Source organism: Notothenia rossii, assembly GCF_949606895.1.
Source record: "Notothenia rossii genome assembly, chromosome: 1".
Taxonomy (NCBI): Eukaryota; Metazoa; Chordata; class Actinopteri; order Perciformes; family Nototheniidae; genus Notothenia; species Notothenia rossii.
Genome location: NC_136912.1, coordinates 26,384,211 through 26,401,627, shown reverse-complemented (window position 1 = coordinate 26,401,627; position 17,417 = coordinate 26,384,211). Strand labels below are relative to the sequence as shown.

The following is a 17,417-nucleotide window of genomic DNA, read 5'->3' as shown; positions in this document are numbered from 1 at the left end:
TTACTCATAGTCACAGTAGAAGTTATGTTATGATATCAAAGAAGATACATGTTCTGATACACAGGAGCCAATGATTGTGTTCAATAGGCACACAACAGCTACTAGATAGCTCTATGCAAAAGCATAAGCTGAGCTAAGTAAATATGCATTTATGGTTAATTGTTAGGGATTTGCATATTATGTTTTGCCTTCATTTGAAAATCCTTGCACTGCATGACATGATTGTTGTTCAAATCTGTACTATCAACATGTTGATTTGGAATAGAGTGATCCCAAAGGGCAGAATAACTATTGAAGGATGTTTTTGTTTTTATAGAATATTTTACTCCAATGTGTTAATTGTTGTTCCTGTTCCTGTTGTACACAGGTCCTATTTTAAGAGTCTATTCATTTGACTAATCTGGTCTTTCTGTTTAGCATGAATGTATTTTGACCAGGGTAAACATTTAGTTTATGGGGGAAAGTTTAAAACCTCAACGTTTACTCAAGTTCTTATGTCAGTGCCTGTTTATTGGTGACATTCAAGTTTGCCTAAGTAGGGTTTAATGTTCAAATAAGATTAAAAAAAAAAGCACTCCCTTTTGTATTTGTGTTGGTTTTCTTATTTTTATTTGTCAATCATGTAACATTGTTACATTGTTATCAAATACTACTTCACTGCAAGGTCAGTAATGATCCCTTTCTTTGTTTGTTTGTTCCACACAATAAAAGACGATTATTATGTGAAGCACATGGAATAAAGATTTATCATTAAAGTAAGATACATTTTCTGTTCACTGTATATGACTTTACATGAGATATCAAAGGTGAATTAATGTTTACAATACATGTCACACATTGCTAGATACATTTACCATATATACATACATATAAATGTGTATATCCTAAACTCTCCAAAAGTATATAAAGGAGTTAAAATTAGCACAGCCTTAAACAGCAGTAAAATGCAACATTAATTCAGCAGTAATATTAATCCAGAAACATCATATATAATAATAAAACACTGACAGGGAACATTTTACTGCACGGTGACTACTTTTACTATTCATACTGTTATTTACATTTAGCTGATCATACTTAAATACTTTTAAATATGTAAGGATTTAAATGTAGGATATAGTGGAGTATTTCCACAGTTAGGTAGGGTTTTTACTTCAGTAAAGGATCTGATACTTCTTCCACCAATAGCAGAAAGAAAACTGCAACATTCATGCAGTTGCCTCCTCAAATACTTGTGGGCGAATGATATCCCTCAATGATAGATATAAGTCAAGTGCTCGTGACCTATTCATTGGGAACCCCATGCCTGATTCTTCCATTATGATTGTGCACAAATCAAACACGTCCTCGTCACATGGAACTGAAGTTAGGAACTTGCAGCTCTCTTTGCAAGTGGGTAAGTCATCACTGAATGGAACAAGAAGGTCATCTGCACCCCACAAATGAGGTGCCGTATACATGATATTCGGTATTCCTGCGGGGACATTGGCGTTTGTAGAGGGCCTGATGCGATGTGTGTTCCAAACGTGTCTTATCTCATTCAAGTCCTCCTGCAAAAAGAAATGGAAAGGGGGATAAATTGTATGTACCGTATGGAATAATAGCAAAAAAACAAAGTTATCTGATCTACTCTCGTTGCCCACTGCACACACATCATTCAAGCATAGCTTCGACATAGCGCTGTTATTTCAGAACAATGGACAGGGTTGTTGCGCGTTGGCAAGAGATTATTAGATTTGAACCTCACGGCATGCTGTACGCGATCTGATAAATAAAAGATGTAGATATATCAAACACAAAGTGATCGCTATAATAGAGCCGTATTAACAGATAATTGGCGTTATGGGTTACATCACGGTACATTCTTCAAAATCACAGGTCTAATTGTGTGAGGCATTTTTAGCGCAGACACATATTCTTACGCATTCATTATGCATGCAGCTATCAAGTGTCCTATATACTGACAATTAAGCACAACTAAACTATACATAACATAACTTTGAGTCAATTCCTTCATCATAATAAATCCTACGTTAAATGAATAGGTACACATGCATGCAACTATAGTAGGCCTACATCTTCATTAAAGTATACCCAAAGTGCGTAAAGACTCACACAACTCATTCAACAACAACGTTAGCTATACCCTAAATAAAAAAGGCCTATATGCCAGCTGTAAATATACGTTATCAAAAATGTTTGCCAATGTCTATATAGCCTATTTATATATAAATTAATCATGTCTATGCATTAACATTGGACATTGGTAGGCTATGATTGTCTGGCAAGTTGTCAGAAAACGTAGTGCGGCTTTTCGTAAAACTGTTGTGTGACTCGTTACGAATGTTGGGCAGACTGTGTGTTTATAGCCTGTGTGTTCAACGTAGGTTCATCTTGATGATGAATTTATGTCAGGTGGATTTTAAAAGTTGTTCTACAGTGGGTGTATTTGGCAGATCATTGCTGCCTATCAGTGCGTAAAAGTATGTGGATGGATGCATACAACATGATTGACTCTCATAATAAATCCTGTGGTTTTTAAGTCTGTGCCCTACTTTTACTATTTCCCGATATTTGTATAATTTACATGGTTATGGTCTCTGTTTAACTGCAGCTAACAATTGTCAGATCAACATCATATTGTTTTACCTGAATGATTGCCATGAAGCACAACTGGACAAGTGCTTTGTCCAGAAAATCACCGGTGAAGAGCCCTTCATCCTTGAGTTCTCCCAGTTGCTGGATCCAGTATTGAACCCCTTCCTTTCTCATCACTCCCCACCAGCTCTCTATTCTCTGATTTGCTGTGCTAGCTCCTGTTATATAACTCCTTTCTCCTGCTCTGTCATCTTCATCGTTTCGCCGTAAAAACTGTTGGATGTCTCGTAGCAGCACATTCTCTGTGCCCATGTCAGTGCGTAAAAGCCTTGGGTAACCTCCGACATTCTCTATTGCTTCGACAAAGTAGCTTCCAATTACTTTTGGGTCGCTGTTGGTGAAAGCTGCTTTTAGCCAGATAATCCTACGGGAATATCCGTCTATGCATCCATTAATGCATATTCCATAGGGCTTGAGTTTGTCGTAGCCATCTACGTGCCATATGAAATTAGGCCCTTGTGAAAAATACTTTCTCCGGCTGAGACGTCTTTTCAGGCGAGCTTGAGAGTTGACTAGGTCGAGCAGAGAAAGAAGGATCCTCACGTCTTCTTTCCGGATGCGGATACCTCGCTCCAAAAGCTTTGCATACATCCAGCGATATCCATGAAGTTGTCCAGGGCCTCCCAATTGACCTACTATATAGTCGATAGCAACTTCCAAATCAGCATATTTCCGACGATTTAATCCACACGCTCTCAATATTCTCCTTAATGTACTTTTACTAACAATTATCCCTTGCAAAGCAAGTGTTGTCAGGATGTCTTGATAACTCATCCCAAGTCCAAAGTAAAGCTTAATTAAAGCGTCTCTATCCATAGCTACAACCATTGACCTAACCTTAACCGCTTTGCCAGGTCAGCATCCGTCACTACAGGTATTATTGATGCATCAATCTGGGGAAAAAAAACTAAAAGTAGTAGTTACAATGTGTACATAGTTACAATGCATATATGTTACCACTAGGTGGCAGTATAACATATATTGACATATAGAAGTGAGTAGAACAAGATGTAACTTGGTACTGCTTGTTGGCTAATAAAGTGGCTAGTGAAGCTAGTCTAAAGATTCAAGACGGTGTCTTATTTATAACAAATAAGAAAATTACACTTGATGCACAATCAAAAGTGTTTTTATCACTACATCCACGAACAGTTGGTTGAAAAACTAGTGTTGACACCATTTATCCTAGCTGCTAGTGCTACCGGTATTAGCTTGTTAAACTTAGCAAGTTGGCTATGTCGGTCGGCTGCTTAATAAATAGCCAGCACAACTAACAGGTAGATGGCCAAATACACAGTTAAGCTAGCAATTCATGTTTAATAGCAAGCTAATAATCAACTTAACTTACCGATCAAGCAGGTGAACTCCTCTTCATGCTTCGGGGAGAAAGGCTGGTCTGTTGTGCTGTAGGCTACATTATATACCTAACTATCTCGTGCGCACGAGTTATTAAAGCGTGCGCACGAGTTATTAAAGCGTGCGCACGAGTTATTAAAGCGTGCGCACGAGTTAATAAAGGGTGCGCACGAGTTATTAAAGCGTGCGCACGAGTTATTAAAGCCTGCGCACGAGTTAATAAAGCGTGGCCTCGTTTTATTTATTTTTCTCTCTATGAACCCTCCAGGGCTCCGTAGTTATGAACGTATCTTAAATACGTTTATTTTCGACACATCTTTGCCATTCATTGTCTTGTGTTAGAAATTAAAATCAATGTTTTAATGGGGAAATGTAGTTTAAACATGCCGTCAGTTTTAATGCTCTTTTATACTGAAAAAACAGAAATTCTTGTGCACAAGCAGTTAAGCTTTTATTCGGAAAATCCTTCATCTACGGTTAGCATTTAACATGTGTCTAATATACGATTTCCTAAAGAGGTGAATTTAGTAGCGAAATGATATGGAGTGGTGCAAACCGAAGCCTACTGATTTAACACTACAACTATAGATGTCGAGATACTACCATGCTGAAAATTAAATGAAGGTACAGTTTATTTGAATACATTATTGTTTACAGACGAGAGTAGCATGTGACAACATCCGGAATGACCGGAAACCAAACGAGCCGAGAAGTATTTTTTAGAGTATTGATTACAGCGTTTAGAATGTGTTAGATGAAAAGTGATGAAAGAGAATATGAGGAGAAAAGGCGTGTTAAGCATATATTGAATGTGAAAAGAACCAATCCTCTGTTTAAATGCAACAACGGACATTGGAGACGAGGCGAGCCGGCTGGCGGGGAGGAGCCAGCAGAGGATATATAACAGCACCGGAGGAGAGATCGGCCTCTTCTCTTCCCTAACGAGGAGCGGATCACAGCTGTTTGTCTGACTGAACAATATCATGCTTGTGACCAACCCGCGCCTTTTTTAATTAAAGTACCCAATTGAACTTTCACAGAGACTCCATTTAGTCTCCTTTTAAAGCTTCTCTCCTGGACGGGAGAATAACGAACACAGTTTACACTTGCTAATGATAATAGTCATTTATAAATATCATTTTAGAGCACACATTTGAAATCGAGAATCGGGCTCGATAGGCCTATATAGTTAAATAAAAATCAGTAGGCAAGGCTGTAATTTCGCCCACTGTTCCTCTCATGATCGAGGCAGAAAATAATAGTTTTAATATGCCAAAAAGCTGCTGTGTTGTTTATTGCACCTCAAACATTAAACAAATCCAGAGTTACGTGTTTCTGTACTTCCTCTAAGAAGAAAGGACAGTAACAGAAGATCTCTAGCCTCATCCCAATACCCCTCCTCGACTCCTCTCCTCCCCTCCTCCGGGACTTGACCCGGAAATGGATCAAGACACGCCATTTTGAAGGACGTCCCAATAGCTGAAATGCACACGGAGGAGCCGAGGAGGGGTATTGGGATGAGGCTTCTGTGCCTTCCGGCTTGATCGCCGTTCAAATGACAGCGTTGGTTTCCCCAAAAGTGGGCAGGGCTGTAAAGTGACGTAGATTTTACTCTCATCTATTATTCAAAACCATTCTATTTATTCTAACGTAAATTACATGCCAGTGTTTTATCTTTTTATTCAGCGATCATGTTGGCTGATTGGATGTTTTAGCCACAATGCACGTTGGGATGTGGTATTAATGCGATATGATATCCGAAAACAAATTCGGAGTTTAGGATGGCCGAAGACAGTCCACTACCCATAATCCCCAGCTATCGTTTGGGACTACAGTCCCGTTGACAAACCCCGTGATTAATCTTCAAGCTCTGGGATTGGATGTTGGAGTGGCAGTGCGCCAAGGTTACGCCGAGTGTCAAGCTCTTCGAAATGGAACGAAACCACGTCAGACTATTCAAAACTGGACTCGAGCGCCCCCCCCAGAACTACACATGCTGGCTATTGTGTTTTGCAACATGTTCTCAGCACACGCAGCACGTCTCTGCTGGGAATTGTAGTTTTCGTTTTTCCTTAAATTATAAGTTGACAGTATTAAACTGTGTACAGCCCTGGAGGTTTAGGCGATAGGAAACAAATTGGCGTGTACAAATTTAAAACATATAATTAATAAATGGGTGAAAATCGCTTGTGTTGTTGAGGCAGAATCTCTGCTTCGCGCGTTCCTCTATGAGTTTGTTTTAAAAGAAGGAAAAGTCAAAGTACCAGGATAAGGGTTAAACAATAATCTGCTTTAATGGTAGAAACATACAATACATCACCCAATCACCTAATCACGAAGCACTCTGCAGAGTACTCCGGGCTCAGGTTCTACCACCGTGTGAGACACGTCTCAGGAACGGCCAGTCAAAAACAAGAGCGCCGATCTTCAAAATGATCACAACATTTATACACAGGTGGGGAGGAGTTTTATCGCTTGCTCTTCCCTAGCTCTTTGTTATTGGCGAGTTCACTTCTGAGCGAGCTAGCCAGTGAGTTGGCAGTGTTCCATTGGTCGGTTTCACTTCTGGGCGTTTGTGGATTCCATCTGTTTCTTCTGTGCGCGTGTGTGTGTGTGTGTGTGTGTGTGTGTGTGTGTGTGTGTGTTTCTGTCCCTCTGCCCTCAGGCAGTCCTCAAATCAATGATTCGGAGTCATGACAGAGGACTCTTTGACAGGATACATACTCATTCCCCCTAAACATCTTCAACACACACAAACATCCTATCATGTATCTTATCACACAACAGTCACCTGTTTTTCTTTATGAAAGCCATATTTGTAAATATCCAAACGCCATCATCCCATGACAGTCACCGAATCAGTCAACCAACATAAGTTAATTGTTCTTGTGGCTTAATGGCTTCCCTGAACTTCCCTTCACCCCAAAGTCAGCTCTCTGGAATGAATACATTTAAAAATGAGAACAAAGGACTATGGCCTCGGTAACTGTTTGACTCAATTCTCAAGGCCTCTTTTGGGGTCTGTCGGAGATAAATCATTAATTCTACAAGACTTTAACTGCCTTATATCTGAAAATGTATCTGGGAATTCCCCTGCTAATTGCAAAAACCGTGGATGATTAACAGAGAGACCCTAACACTCTCCTGATATTCTGGGAACTGCAAAGCAGATGTCAAAGGTCATTTGTATTATGCCTAACCACAGATAGCCAAAAAACCACCCTTTTGATTACACATAAAAGTGGAAGAAAAGACTATTGCGCTATATTTAAAAGAGGAAAAATGTACTTTGTCCCTTCAAATTTAACACACACGAATATATGAGGTGACATTAAAATAAATATATCACAGTGTCCATAATACGCAGCATTAATATATACCCACATGACAGCTCATTGTTACTTTGTAATTCTTCTCCACTACAATTCAGTGGTTAACCTGGTATTTTTACTCCACTACATTTATTTGAGTTACTTTGCAGATTCTGATTAATGATATGAAATATAAACAACCCTTAAATCAGACTTTAATTACACCTGAGTAAAATTCAGGGAAGGTGATTGTCAAGTGCCAACAATGAGGAGAGATATTTGATAGTTGGTGCTTGAGAAGACTAAACATTTATCTGCAATTGACATGAATAGAAAAGAGTAATAAAGTATATTCATTACTCTTTATTCTCTACTAATAGTTCATTAAAGACTGTATAATGGCTATTTTGCACATCCCTTTCAAGATTTTCTAAGGTTTATTGACATATCATATACACAACTATGGTGTAGTTATGCAATGAATGAAAAACTTGGTTCGCAGCTGAGGTTCCTCAACAGTGCATTACAAGACATCTATTAATATGTGTGTATACCTCCACCATTAAACTGATATTCTGCACATTTCTTATACTATCTACATGCATAAGAGTATCATTCATATGTAAAATATCAGTTAAAATAAGTGCTTCAACATAGTTAACATTGCAGGAAACAAGATATTAGACGTTAAGTACTTTGTCAGTGACACGAAGGACTCACAAGAACTCAGATGCACGATTCGGTTGACTTTAAAAATATATTTTATTTATAAAATACTTTTCAAAACAAAAGATCACTAGGTTCTACTAGGATTCTCACAAGATCTCTAGGTTACAGACATGGACTCGACGTGGAGACAAGACGAACCGAAAAAAGACAAAAGGAGAGCAGGAATATATATACACACAACGGTTAATGGGGCACAGGGGAAAACAATCATGAGCAGGAGACTAAGGTTTTAGCGCTAGTATCCTGTTAGCTGTTGGGTGTTTAGTGTTTGTCTATCTGTCTTATGTTGTTAATTACTCTACTCTCTCTCTCTCCAGGTGTCGGCACTTCCTGTCTGTGTGGCACCTGCTAGACTGATTGTTGTTCCCGCCCCTGATTGTGTACACCTGTGCCCTATTACCTAATGTGTATATATAGTCCTTCTCTCCCTTTGTCTGGTGTTTGCTCGTCATGTCTTGTGGTTATATCCATGCCTGTTTGCCAGAAGTCTATGTTACATTACCTAGTAGAACCTAGTGATTCTATTGAGAGTCCTAGTAGAACCTAGAAGTCTTTTGATAGCTTTGAGTTCTTTGCAAATAAAGAATATTAAAAAGAAACGGAATCGAGCATCTGAGTTCTTACGAGCCCATCGTATCAGAACGAGCCAACCAAACAAAATGGACTCAGCCGATTCTACAACGCTAAGAACGGCCCTGCAAGCGCAGGGTAAACTCCTTCAACAACATGAGGGACAGCTGTCAGTAATTAACCAAGGGGTCCAGGGCTTAAATGCTCGTCAAGACAACTTTCAAGCTACTGTGTCAACGGAAATAAACCTACTGGCTGAGAAGATGCGTGAAGTACTCACTCACCTCGTGGCAAATCCTGGTGTTCCTGCAGCAGAGTTTTCCGGTCCAGCGGGGGTCGGGTCTGCTGATATCCCCGTTCAAGTACCCGTGCATTCGCCTACGATCCGCCTCGCTTTGCCAGAGAAATTCTCCGGGGAATCTGGAAACTGTCGTCCTTTCCTGGTGCAGTGCGATCTCCACTTCAAACACCAGCCCGCAGCATTTCCCACCGATCAAGCTAAGGTAGTTTTTATTGTTTCTCATCTGACGGGTAGAGCGGAAGCCTGTGCAACAGCGGAGTGGTCCCGGGACTCGCCTGTTTGTCAGTCATTAAGACTGTTCTTGGATACCATGAGCAAGATTTTTGATCAGACATCACCCGGGAAAGAGTCAGCGAGAGCCCTGGTGAACTTGAAGCAGCGGCAGAGGAGAGTGGCGGATTACGCAATCGATTTCCGTACTTTGGCAGTGGAGAGTGGGTGGAACTCAGGGGTTCTCTTTGATGCTTTCCTGCATGGATTAACGGATCCCATAAAGGATCAGTTGGCTCCATTACAGCTGCCTGAAGATGTGGACTCCCTCATCGCCATGGCTATCCGGGTTGATCAACGTCTAGTTGAAAGAGAGCGGGAAAAAGGAAGGAATACAGTATCCACTCCACCTTTCAGACAGGAATTGCAGAGGGAATAGAGAACCGCAGTGACGCGTCCAAAAACCCGGAAGTAAGTTAGCATTTTTAGCACTTCCGGTTCCTTCGTCAAAAAGCAATGCATTTTTTCCATAGGGTTTTGGAAAATAGCTCGAAATACGGTCTGTGGTTGACACACATTTAAGAGATAAATCACGTTTTGTTCTACGACATTAAATACATCAGCAGTGACCCCACTGGTGATTTTTGAAGAGTTTACGTGTCTGAAAAACGATGGTTGTTACCGAGTGGATGAATAGGACTCCAGAAATTGTCTAGGCTGTTGTACGTCATTACGCCTAACACGTAAACACTCCCGCTAAGTTTGTTTTCCCCTGTGTTCTGCTTGAAAGCAAGTACATGCCTATTTTTAGTATCTGTATATCTATATCTGACCATTAGAATCTGTATTTTTGAAATTGTCGTTTTTAACACCGTAGTTTTACAAATGATAGAATAATTAATTACCAGTGTTTTCCAATTTTACTCGGCAGTTGGTTTCGTTAGCTAACGTTAGCTAAAGCTAGCGCTACTAGTTAGCTACGCAATGGTTTGTTGCTTTGCTCCGGGTTGCAGCCACAGGTCTTCGCATGAAACGTGCTTGTTCTATCGTTTCCCGGCCAATGTTTTCCAAAAGAGAGTCTGGATTTGTGCCATGAGGTAAGCTGACGTTACATTTTTGTCCATGTCACGTGTTGGAGCACCACCCAATTGAGTGGTGGTGGAAGGTTCACCTCTGCTCCGCGCCGTCCCTTGATGACTGATGAGCTGGTTCACAAAAGAAGGAACTCGAAGCATCAGGATAAGGGTTAAACAATAATCAGTTTTAATGGTAAAAAATAACAACACCTAATACAGAGCACCCTGCAACAGCAGCTTCAAAATGCAGAGTACTCCGGGCCCAAGTTCTACCACCGCGTGAGACACCTCTCACGAACGGCCAGTCAGAACAAGAGCGCCGAGTATCAAAATTATCACAACATTTATACACAGGTGGGGAGGAGTTGTATCGATTTGCTCCTCCCTAGCTATTTGTTATTGGCGAATTCACTTCGGGCGAGCTAGCCAGTGAGTTGGCAGTTCTCCATTGGCCGGTTTCACTTCACCCCAGGCAATGAGTCAGCAGTTGTGGATTCCATCTGTTGCTTCATCTCCTGTGTGTGTGTGTGTGTGTGTGTGTGTGTGTGTGTGTGTGTGTGTGTGTGTGTGTGTGTGTGTGTGTGTGTGTGTGTGTGTGTGTGTGTGTGTGTGTGTGTGTGTGTGTGTGTGTGTGTGTGTGTGTGTGTGTGTGTGTGTGTGTGTGTGTGTGTGTGTGTGTGTGTGTGTGTGTGTGTGTGTGTGTGTGTGTGTGTCCCTCTGCCCTCAGGCAGTCCCCCAATCAATGATTTGGAGTCATAACAGAGGACTCTTTGACAGAACGCATACCCATTCCCCTTTAAACATCTTTAACGCACACATGTCTCACCAACAAAAGTTAATTGTTCTTGTAGCTTAAAGCCATCTTTGAACTTCCTTTCACCTCCGAAGTCAGCTTACTTGGAATGAATACATTTATTAATAAGATAAGAAGGACTATTGTCTCGTTTACTGTGTGACCCAATTCTCAAGGCCTCTTTATGGGTCTGCAGGATATGCATAATTAACTAACAAGAATTTAACTGCATTGCAACAACCATTGATGATTAACACAGAGACTCATGGGTCTGGGAACTGCAAGGCAGAAGTCACAGGTTATACTAAAAATGGGACATTATTAAAATGAATATACCAGAAATACACTGTATAAAACGTTCCTGCTATAACACGTTACTTTAATACTTCAAATAATGCTTCACACGGTGAAATGTAAATGATGGGTAGATGGGTACTGTATCGCCATTTTCGAGATGGCGCTGCTGAAAAGACCGCAACATAAGTAAAGATAATGAATAAATCCTATTAAAACCTGTGTGGCTTATATGATAAGTCTAATTAGTACAAGCAGCATAACGTTTCACCATGTAACTAAAGATTGTAGTCAGGGAAATCAGTTTGACATATTGAACTAATAACAAATCACCTCTGGCTGGCAGAGAACTCTCTGCTCCATAGCTTCTCTTGGACGTAAAGTCACATGCACATTTTACATTTATTTTCAATTTAATATCCCATCCCTCACATACTTTTGTATATATAATAACTTATATTTTGTTTTTCTTGTTATGCTGCTGCAACACAAACATTTCCCAAATTGGGATGAATACAGGAATATCTTATCTTAATTAATTAAGAAATATAACTATTATAATTAGTGTAGCAGCTGACACCTATTTTCAATATGGATTAATCTACCATTTATTTATTTAGTTCAATTTTGATCTATAAAAATGTCAAAATTGTGAAAATGTTCACGAGACTTATCAAAGTGCAAGGCTATATCTTTAGATATTTGGTTTTAGCCTATGTACTGTATGTCTTAATGCTTTTATATGTGACGGGGTGACTTCCATGAAACTAATATTTTATATCTTCCCAACAGACGAGGTGACAGGAAACCTAACACTCTAACAACCACAACATTGCAAAGGCGAGTAAATGTAAATTAAAAACAACTCACAATTTTTTTATTTCTTCATCTTTCTTGCAGTGAGGTGAAGCTGACCTTGCACTTGGTGCCAGTAAGGATGTTCCTCACGCAGGCTGAATGTTTCTCCTTCCTTACTGACACAGAAGCCCTTGATTTGCAATGCTTCACTAATTGTCATTTCCCTGGCTCTGTAGGGACACTTTACCTCCAGCACAGCGGAAGACCCTACCAGACCATCCGGAGATGCCCCCAACAATCCTGATTGGGAGAGCCACAAATCTGACTCATGGACCTGCATCTGGGTTGCAGTGGTGAATGCCCTGACGCCCTCACATTCATTCATAGTCCCCCACTGTACAGACAAAACACCATAAAGGGCCTGTTGTTGCCCTAGCACCCTGGCAATAAAGGAAGTAGTCACACGCTTTGACCTCAGGACAGCTCCAAAGTTGCTGGCAGTCGACCTTCCTTTCCTGAACAAATGCCAGTTTGGGTTGGTTCACTGACCAGTGTTAGCCACCTGAATTGCCCTCTGTTGCTCTTCAGACAATGCCATGCTTGACACAATTGCCTCAGGTCCCTGATGCCCAGCATATTTGATAATTTCAGGAACAGTAAGTGTTTCCAAGCTGCAGTGTTCCTCTTCTGGCTCGGGGGAGAGAAGCCGAGAAATTCCTGAGAACCTGCCCCTGTCTGTCTCTCAGCCAGTCACGATCTTCGGAGGTGGGCTCTCTTGACAGCGGGTTAAATTAGTTATTGGTTGGAGGAAATAGCTCCTCCACTGAATGCATACGTTTAGCTGCCTTTGGCTTCTTCCACTGACAGGGGGTGTCAGTGCAGCTGAAATTGTGGATGGCAAAGATGGCTCATGCAGCCGCATGACTGCATTTCCATTCTCCACATGGGCATTCACATTTTGTGGAGAGAATTCCCTCTTCTCCTGTAGATACCTGTGGTGGTGGGATTGTTTTATTATTTAAAATATATTTACCTTTGTAATGCCTTCCCAATTAACCCTTTAATTGTTTATAGCCTACTGTATGTTTATTTCATGGTTATTTCTGTGTTTTCTGGTGCGTAATATTTGTAATCTTGGGGCCTCTTCTCTTTAACGTCTACATGCTACCACTGGCTCAGATAATGAAGAACAACAAAATAAGTTACCATAGCTACGCAGATGACACACACATTTACGAAACCAGACTATGCTCCAATTCAAACACTGAGTAAGTGAATTGAACAAATCAATGACTGGATGTGTCAGAACTTTCTCCAATTAAACAAAAATAAAACTGAGGTAATGGTTTTTGGAGCCAAGGCAGAACGTTTAAAAGTTAGCGCTGAGCTTCAGTCTGCAATGTTCAAAACAACAGATAAAGCCAGAAATCTAGGTGTAGTCATGGACTCTGACCTGAGTTTCAACAGTCACATTAAAACAGTTACTAAATCACCTAAAGCAGGGGTTCCCAAAGTGGGGGTCGCGAGACCCCGAGTGGGGATCGCGAGATGATTACAAAATAAAAATGGAAAATTAAAAAAAATAAAATTATAATTTAAATCTTTTTTTTATTTTTATAATATATATTTTTTTAATTGTTATTAATAATAACGTTTGCATAGACATTTTTTTTCTTTGAAAATCCACTAGCGCAGTGTTTCTCAAACTTTTTCTTTTTTCTTTCTGAAATTATTTCACTAGCACCCCCCCTCCCCCCCCCCCCACCCCCGTCGACAGGGGGTCGCCAGTCTCTGGCACTGTTATTTTGGGGGTCGCGGGCTGAAAAGTTTGGGAACCCCTGACCTAAAGAACATATCTAGGATTAAAAGACTAATGTCACAGCAGGATTTGGAAAAACTTGTCCATGCTTTTATCTTCAGTAGACTGGACTACTGCAATGGTGTCTTCACAGGTCTCACTAAAACATCTATTAGAAAGCTGCAGCTGATTCAGAACGCTGCTGCTCGAGTCCTCACTGACACTAAGAAAGTGGATCACATCACTCCTGTTCTGAAGTCTTTACACTGGCTTCCTGTGTGTCAAATAATAGATTTCAAAATACTGCTGCTGGTTTATAAAGCACTGAATGGTAGGCCCAAAATACATTTCTGAACTCCTGCTAAATTATGAACCATCCAGATCTCTCAGGTCTTCAGGGACTGGTCAGCTTTCTGTCCCCAGAGTCAGAACTAAACATGGAAAAGCAGTGTTTAGTTATTATGCTCCAAATATCTGGAACAAACTCCCAGAAACCTGCAGGTCCGCTGCAACTCTGACTACTTTTAAATCCAGGCTGAAGACTTTTCTTTGTGTCGCTGCTTTTTATTGAACTATTCATATCTTAGACTGCACCGTAACTTTTACCCATGTATTTTTTCTTTTAATGTTTCTTTTATTAGCTTTTCTTTTTAATGAGTGATTTTAAATTCCCTTTTCTTAATGTCTTTCATTTTTGTAAAGCACTTTGAATTGCCTTATGTTGAAAAGTGCTATATAAATAAACTTGCCTTGCCTTGCCTAATAAAGATTTCATGTGACACATAAAATGGATTTTTGTTGATGGGAATTAATGTGAATAAATTAACCAGCGACGTGCGGTCAGGGGAGGCAGGGGAGGCAGAGCCTCACCTGTCATACTCCAATGTAACGGAAAAACAACTAAAGAAAAACTAAATAGTAATAATAATAAAATGTCTCCACTGATCTGTGTTTTAAATGTGCTTTATGTATGATTCCAATCGTTTTTTAAAGTCAAAATCAGCAAATTTGCCGAGCTACAACTACAGGTAGCGATGAGAAGTGAGGCAGGGACGAGCTCTGCCTCTCGTAAGGCCATAGTAATTTGCTGGAGCTCGGGCACTAATTTAACGCAGGCACTTATTTTGTGAGCGCGCTCAAGCCAGTTACTGTGGGGTGAGGTGAGGCACAGATGAGCTCTGCCTCACCTCAGACTGCGTCACCCCACATAAACTGTCTGGAAAGCGGGCCCTAAGCGCATGCCTGTTACCATCTGTCACCAATGTAATGTTTGTAGATCCCTGTATTACATTTATCCTCGCCATCCATAGTCTCTAAATAACTTTTTCACGTATATATGATATTTAGGCTCGCTGGTCTCATCATAGAGAGATTTATGATTAAAAAATTATAAAAGTAGGATTGACATGTGGAGATTATCCGGCTGAACAAAACGTGATCCCTCTCTTAAATGTGTGTCAACCACAGACCTTATTTCGAGCTATTTTCCAAAATCCTATGGAGAAATTGCATTGGTTTTTGATGAAAGAACCAGAAGAAGTTTACTTCCGGGTTTTATGACGCGTCAATGCGGTTCTCTATACTACGCTTGGCAAAGGAATTCCCAGTCTTCATCTCCAGAGCGACCAGCGCCCCCTATCGCCGCGGAGGAACAGATGCAGCTCGGTAGAGCCAGACTCACTCCGGAGGAGCGTCAGCGCCGTCTACGGGAGCAGCGGTGCTTCTACTGCGGTCAGCAGGGTCATGTTTCGGCAGCCTGTTCGGCAAAAGATCAGGTTCATCAGCGGGAAGGAAGACGCTGGTGAGCCGAGTGACTTCCTTCGACTCTCCAGTCAGAAAATTAATGCAGGTACAAATCAAACTTGGTGATAATACTATGACTTAGGATGCATTAGTCGATTCTGGGGCTGATGAGAGCTTGTTAGACTGGGAGTTGGCTAAAAGTTTAAACTTAAAGGTTGTTCTTTTAGATCAGCCCTTAGAGACTAGTGCTTTAGACGGCCGCCTTTTATGTACTATTACTCATCGCACTGAGCCCATGGTATTAGTCATAGATCCGGAACAGGAACCCTTCCTGGCAGACAGGAAGGGTTAAAGGGTGGGGGGTTGAGTGCTCTCGTTCATGTTTAACCAGTAAAACAGGGTTGAGTAGATTGCATAGATTTAGTAACTTTAAGCAGGGGTCAGGGAATAACAGTGACACTTTTTCTAAACCTTCTGACTTTCCTGACTTGTCTAAAGTTCCTGTGTGTTATTTAGACATCAAGGAGGTGTTTAATAAAACACGAGCTACTTCATTGCACCCCCATAGACCGTACGATTGTCCCATAGACCTTCTGTCGGGCTCTACTATTCCCAAGGGACGGTTGTACTCACTTTCTGGGCCAGAAAGGGAGGCCATGAAGGAATACATCGATTCTTCACTCAAAGCTGATTTGATTCGGACATCTTCATCCCCAGCAGCGGCAGGTTTCTTTTTCGTGGGGAAAAAGGACGGGACATTGAGGCCCTGTATTGATTACAGTCCGCTAAATCAGATCACAGTTAAGAACAGATATCCCCTTCCACTTATCTCTACGGCATTCAAACTGTTAAAGGGAGCTAAGATATTCACCAAGCTCGACTTAAGGAATGCTTATCACCTTGTGCGCATACGGGAGGGGGATGAGTGGAAAACAGGTTTCAATACACCTACGGGACATTACGAATATTTGGTGATGCCTTTCGGACTTTGAAATGCACCTGTTGTTTTCCAAGCTCTCATTAATGATGTGTTAAGAGATTTCCTGAATGTTTTCTGTTTTGTGTACCTCGATGATATTCTCATCTTTTCTCCAGATGAGAATACTCATGTTAACCATGTTCACCTTGTTCTTCAGAGACTCCTGGCTAACCATTTGTTTGTGAAAGCTTAATATTTGAGTTTCATGTGAACTCTGTGGCATTTTTGGGCTATGTGATTTCCCCTAACAAGGTGGAAATGGACCCAGCTAAGGTCAGTGACGTGGCTAATTGGCCAAAGCCAAACTCCGGAAAGAAAGTTCAGCAATTCTTGGTGTTTGCTAACTTTTACAGACGTTTCATACGCAATTTCAGTGCCATTGCCTCTCCTCTCCATGCCCTTACCTCTCCCCATGTTCAGTTTGTGTGGAATCCACAGGCAGAGAAATCTTTCCTAGAACTGAAGAGGAGGTTCACCACAGCTCCCATCCTGACTGTACCTGATTACCACCGACAGTTTGTGGTGGAAGTAGACGCCGCCTCCAACGACGGCGTTGGAGCTATACTGTCCCAGAGGTCAGCGGGGGACAACAAACTTCATCCGTGTGCATATCTCTCCCGTAAGCTATCTTCTGCTGAGAGGAATTACGACGTGGGAAATCGGGAACTGTTGGCTGGGAAGATTGCTTTGGAGGAGTGGCGGCACTGGTTGGAGGGAGCGGAGCAGGATTTCCTGGTCTGGACAGATCACAAAAACTTACAGTACATCAGGAGGGTAAAGCGTTTGAACTCCAGACAAGCC

The 17,417-nt window shown here is 41.1% G+C and overlaps 2 protein-coding genes across 2 annotated transcripts in view; both read right to left on the bottom strand.

The window, feature by feature from the left end:
* Positions 1–17,417, bottom strand: part of LOC307018875 (uncharacterized protein) — a gene marked incomplete at its 3' end in the record, with an annotated part of 61,404 nt that overhangs the window by 43,649 nt on the left and 338 nt on the right. The window lies entirely within an intron of this gene.
* Positions 586–5,473, bottom strand: LOC307043490 (uncharacterized protein). Its single transcript, XM_079687970.1, has 2 exons — positions 2,650–5,473; positions 586–1,550 (listed from the first exon to the last, which is right to left on the bottom strand). Exons 1-2 carry the CDS (start codon positions 3,484–3,486, stop codon positions 1,209–1,211), a joined length of 1,179 nt encoding a protein of 392 aa, XP_079544096.1. The 5' UTR covers positions 3,487–5,473; the 3' UTR covers positions 586–1,208.

What these genes read in the sequence shown, in the direction of transcription:
- LOC307043490 (XM_079687970.1), bottom strand. Translation starts at nt 3,486, where the DNA reads ATGGTTGTAGCTATGGATAGAGACGCTTTAATTAAGCTTTACTTTGGA. An exon ending in GCTTCATGGCAATCATTCAG is followed by an intron (nt 1,551 to 2,649) that starts GTAAAACAATAT and finishes TTCTTTTTGCAG; the next exon opens with GAGGACTTGAATGAGATAAG.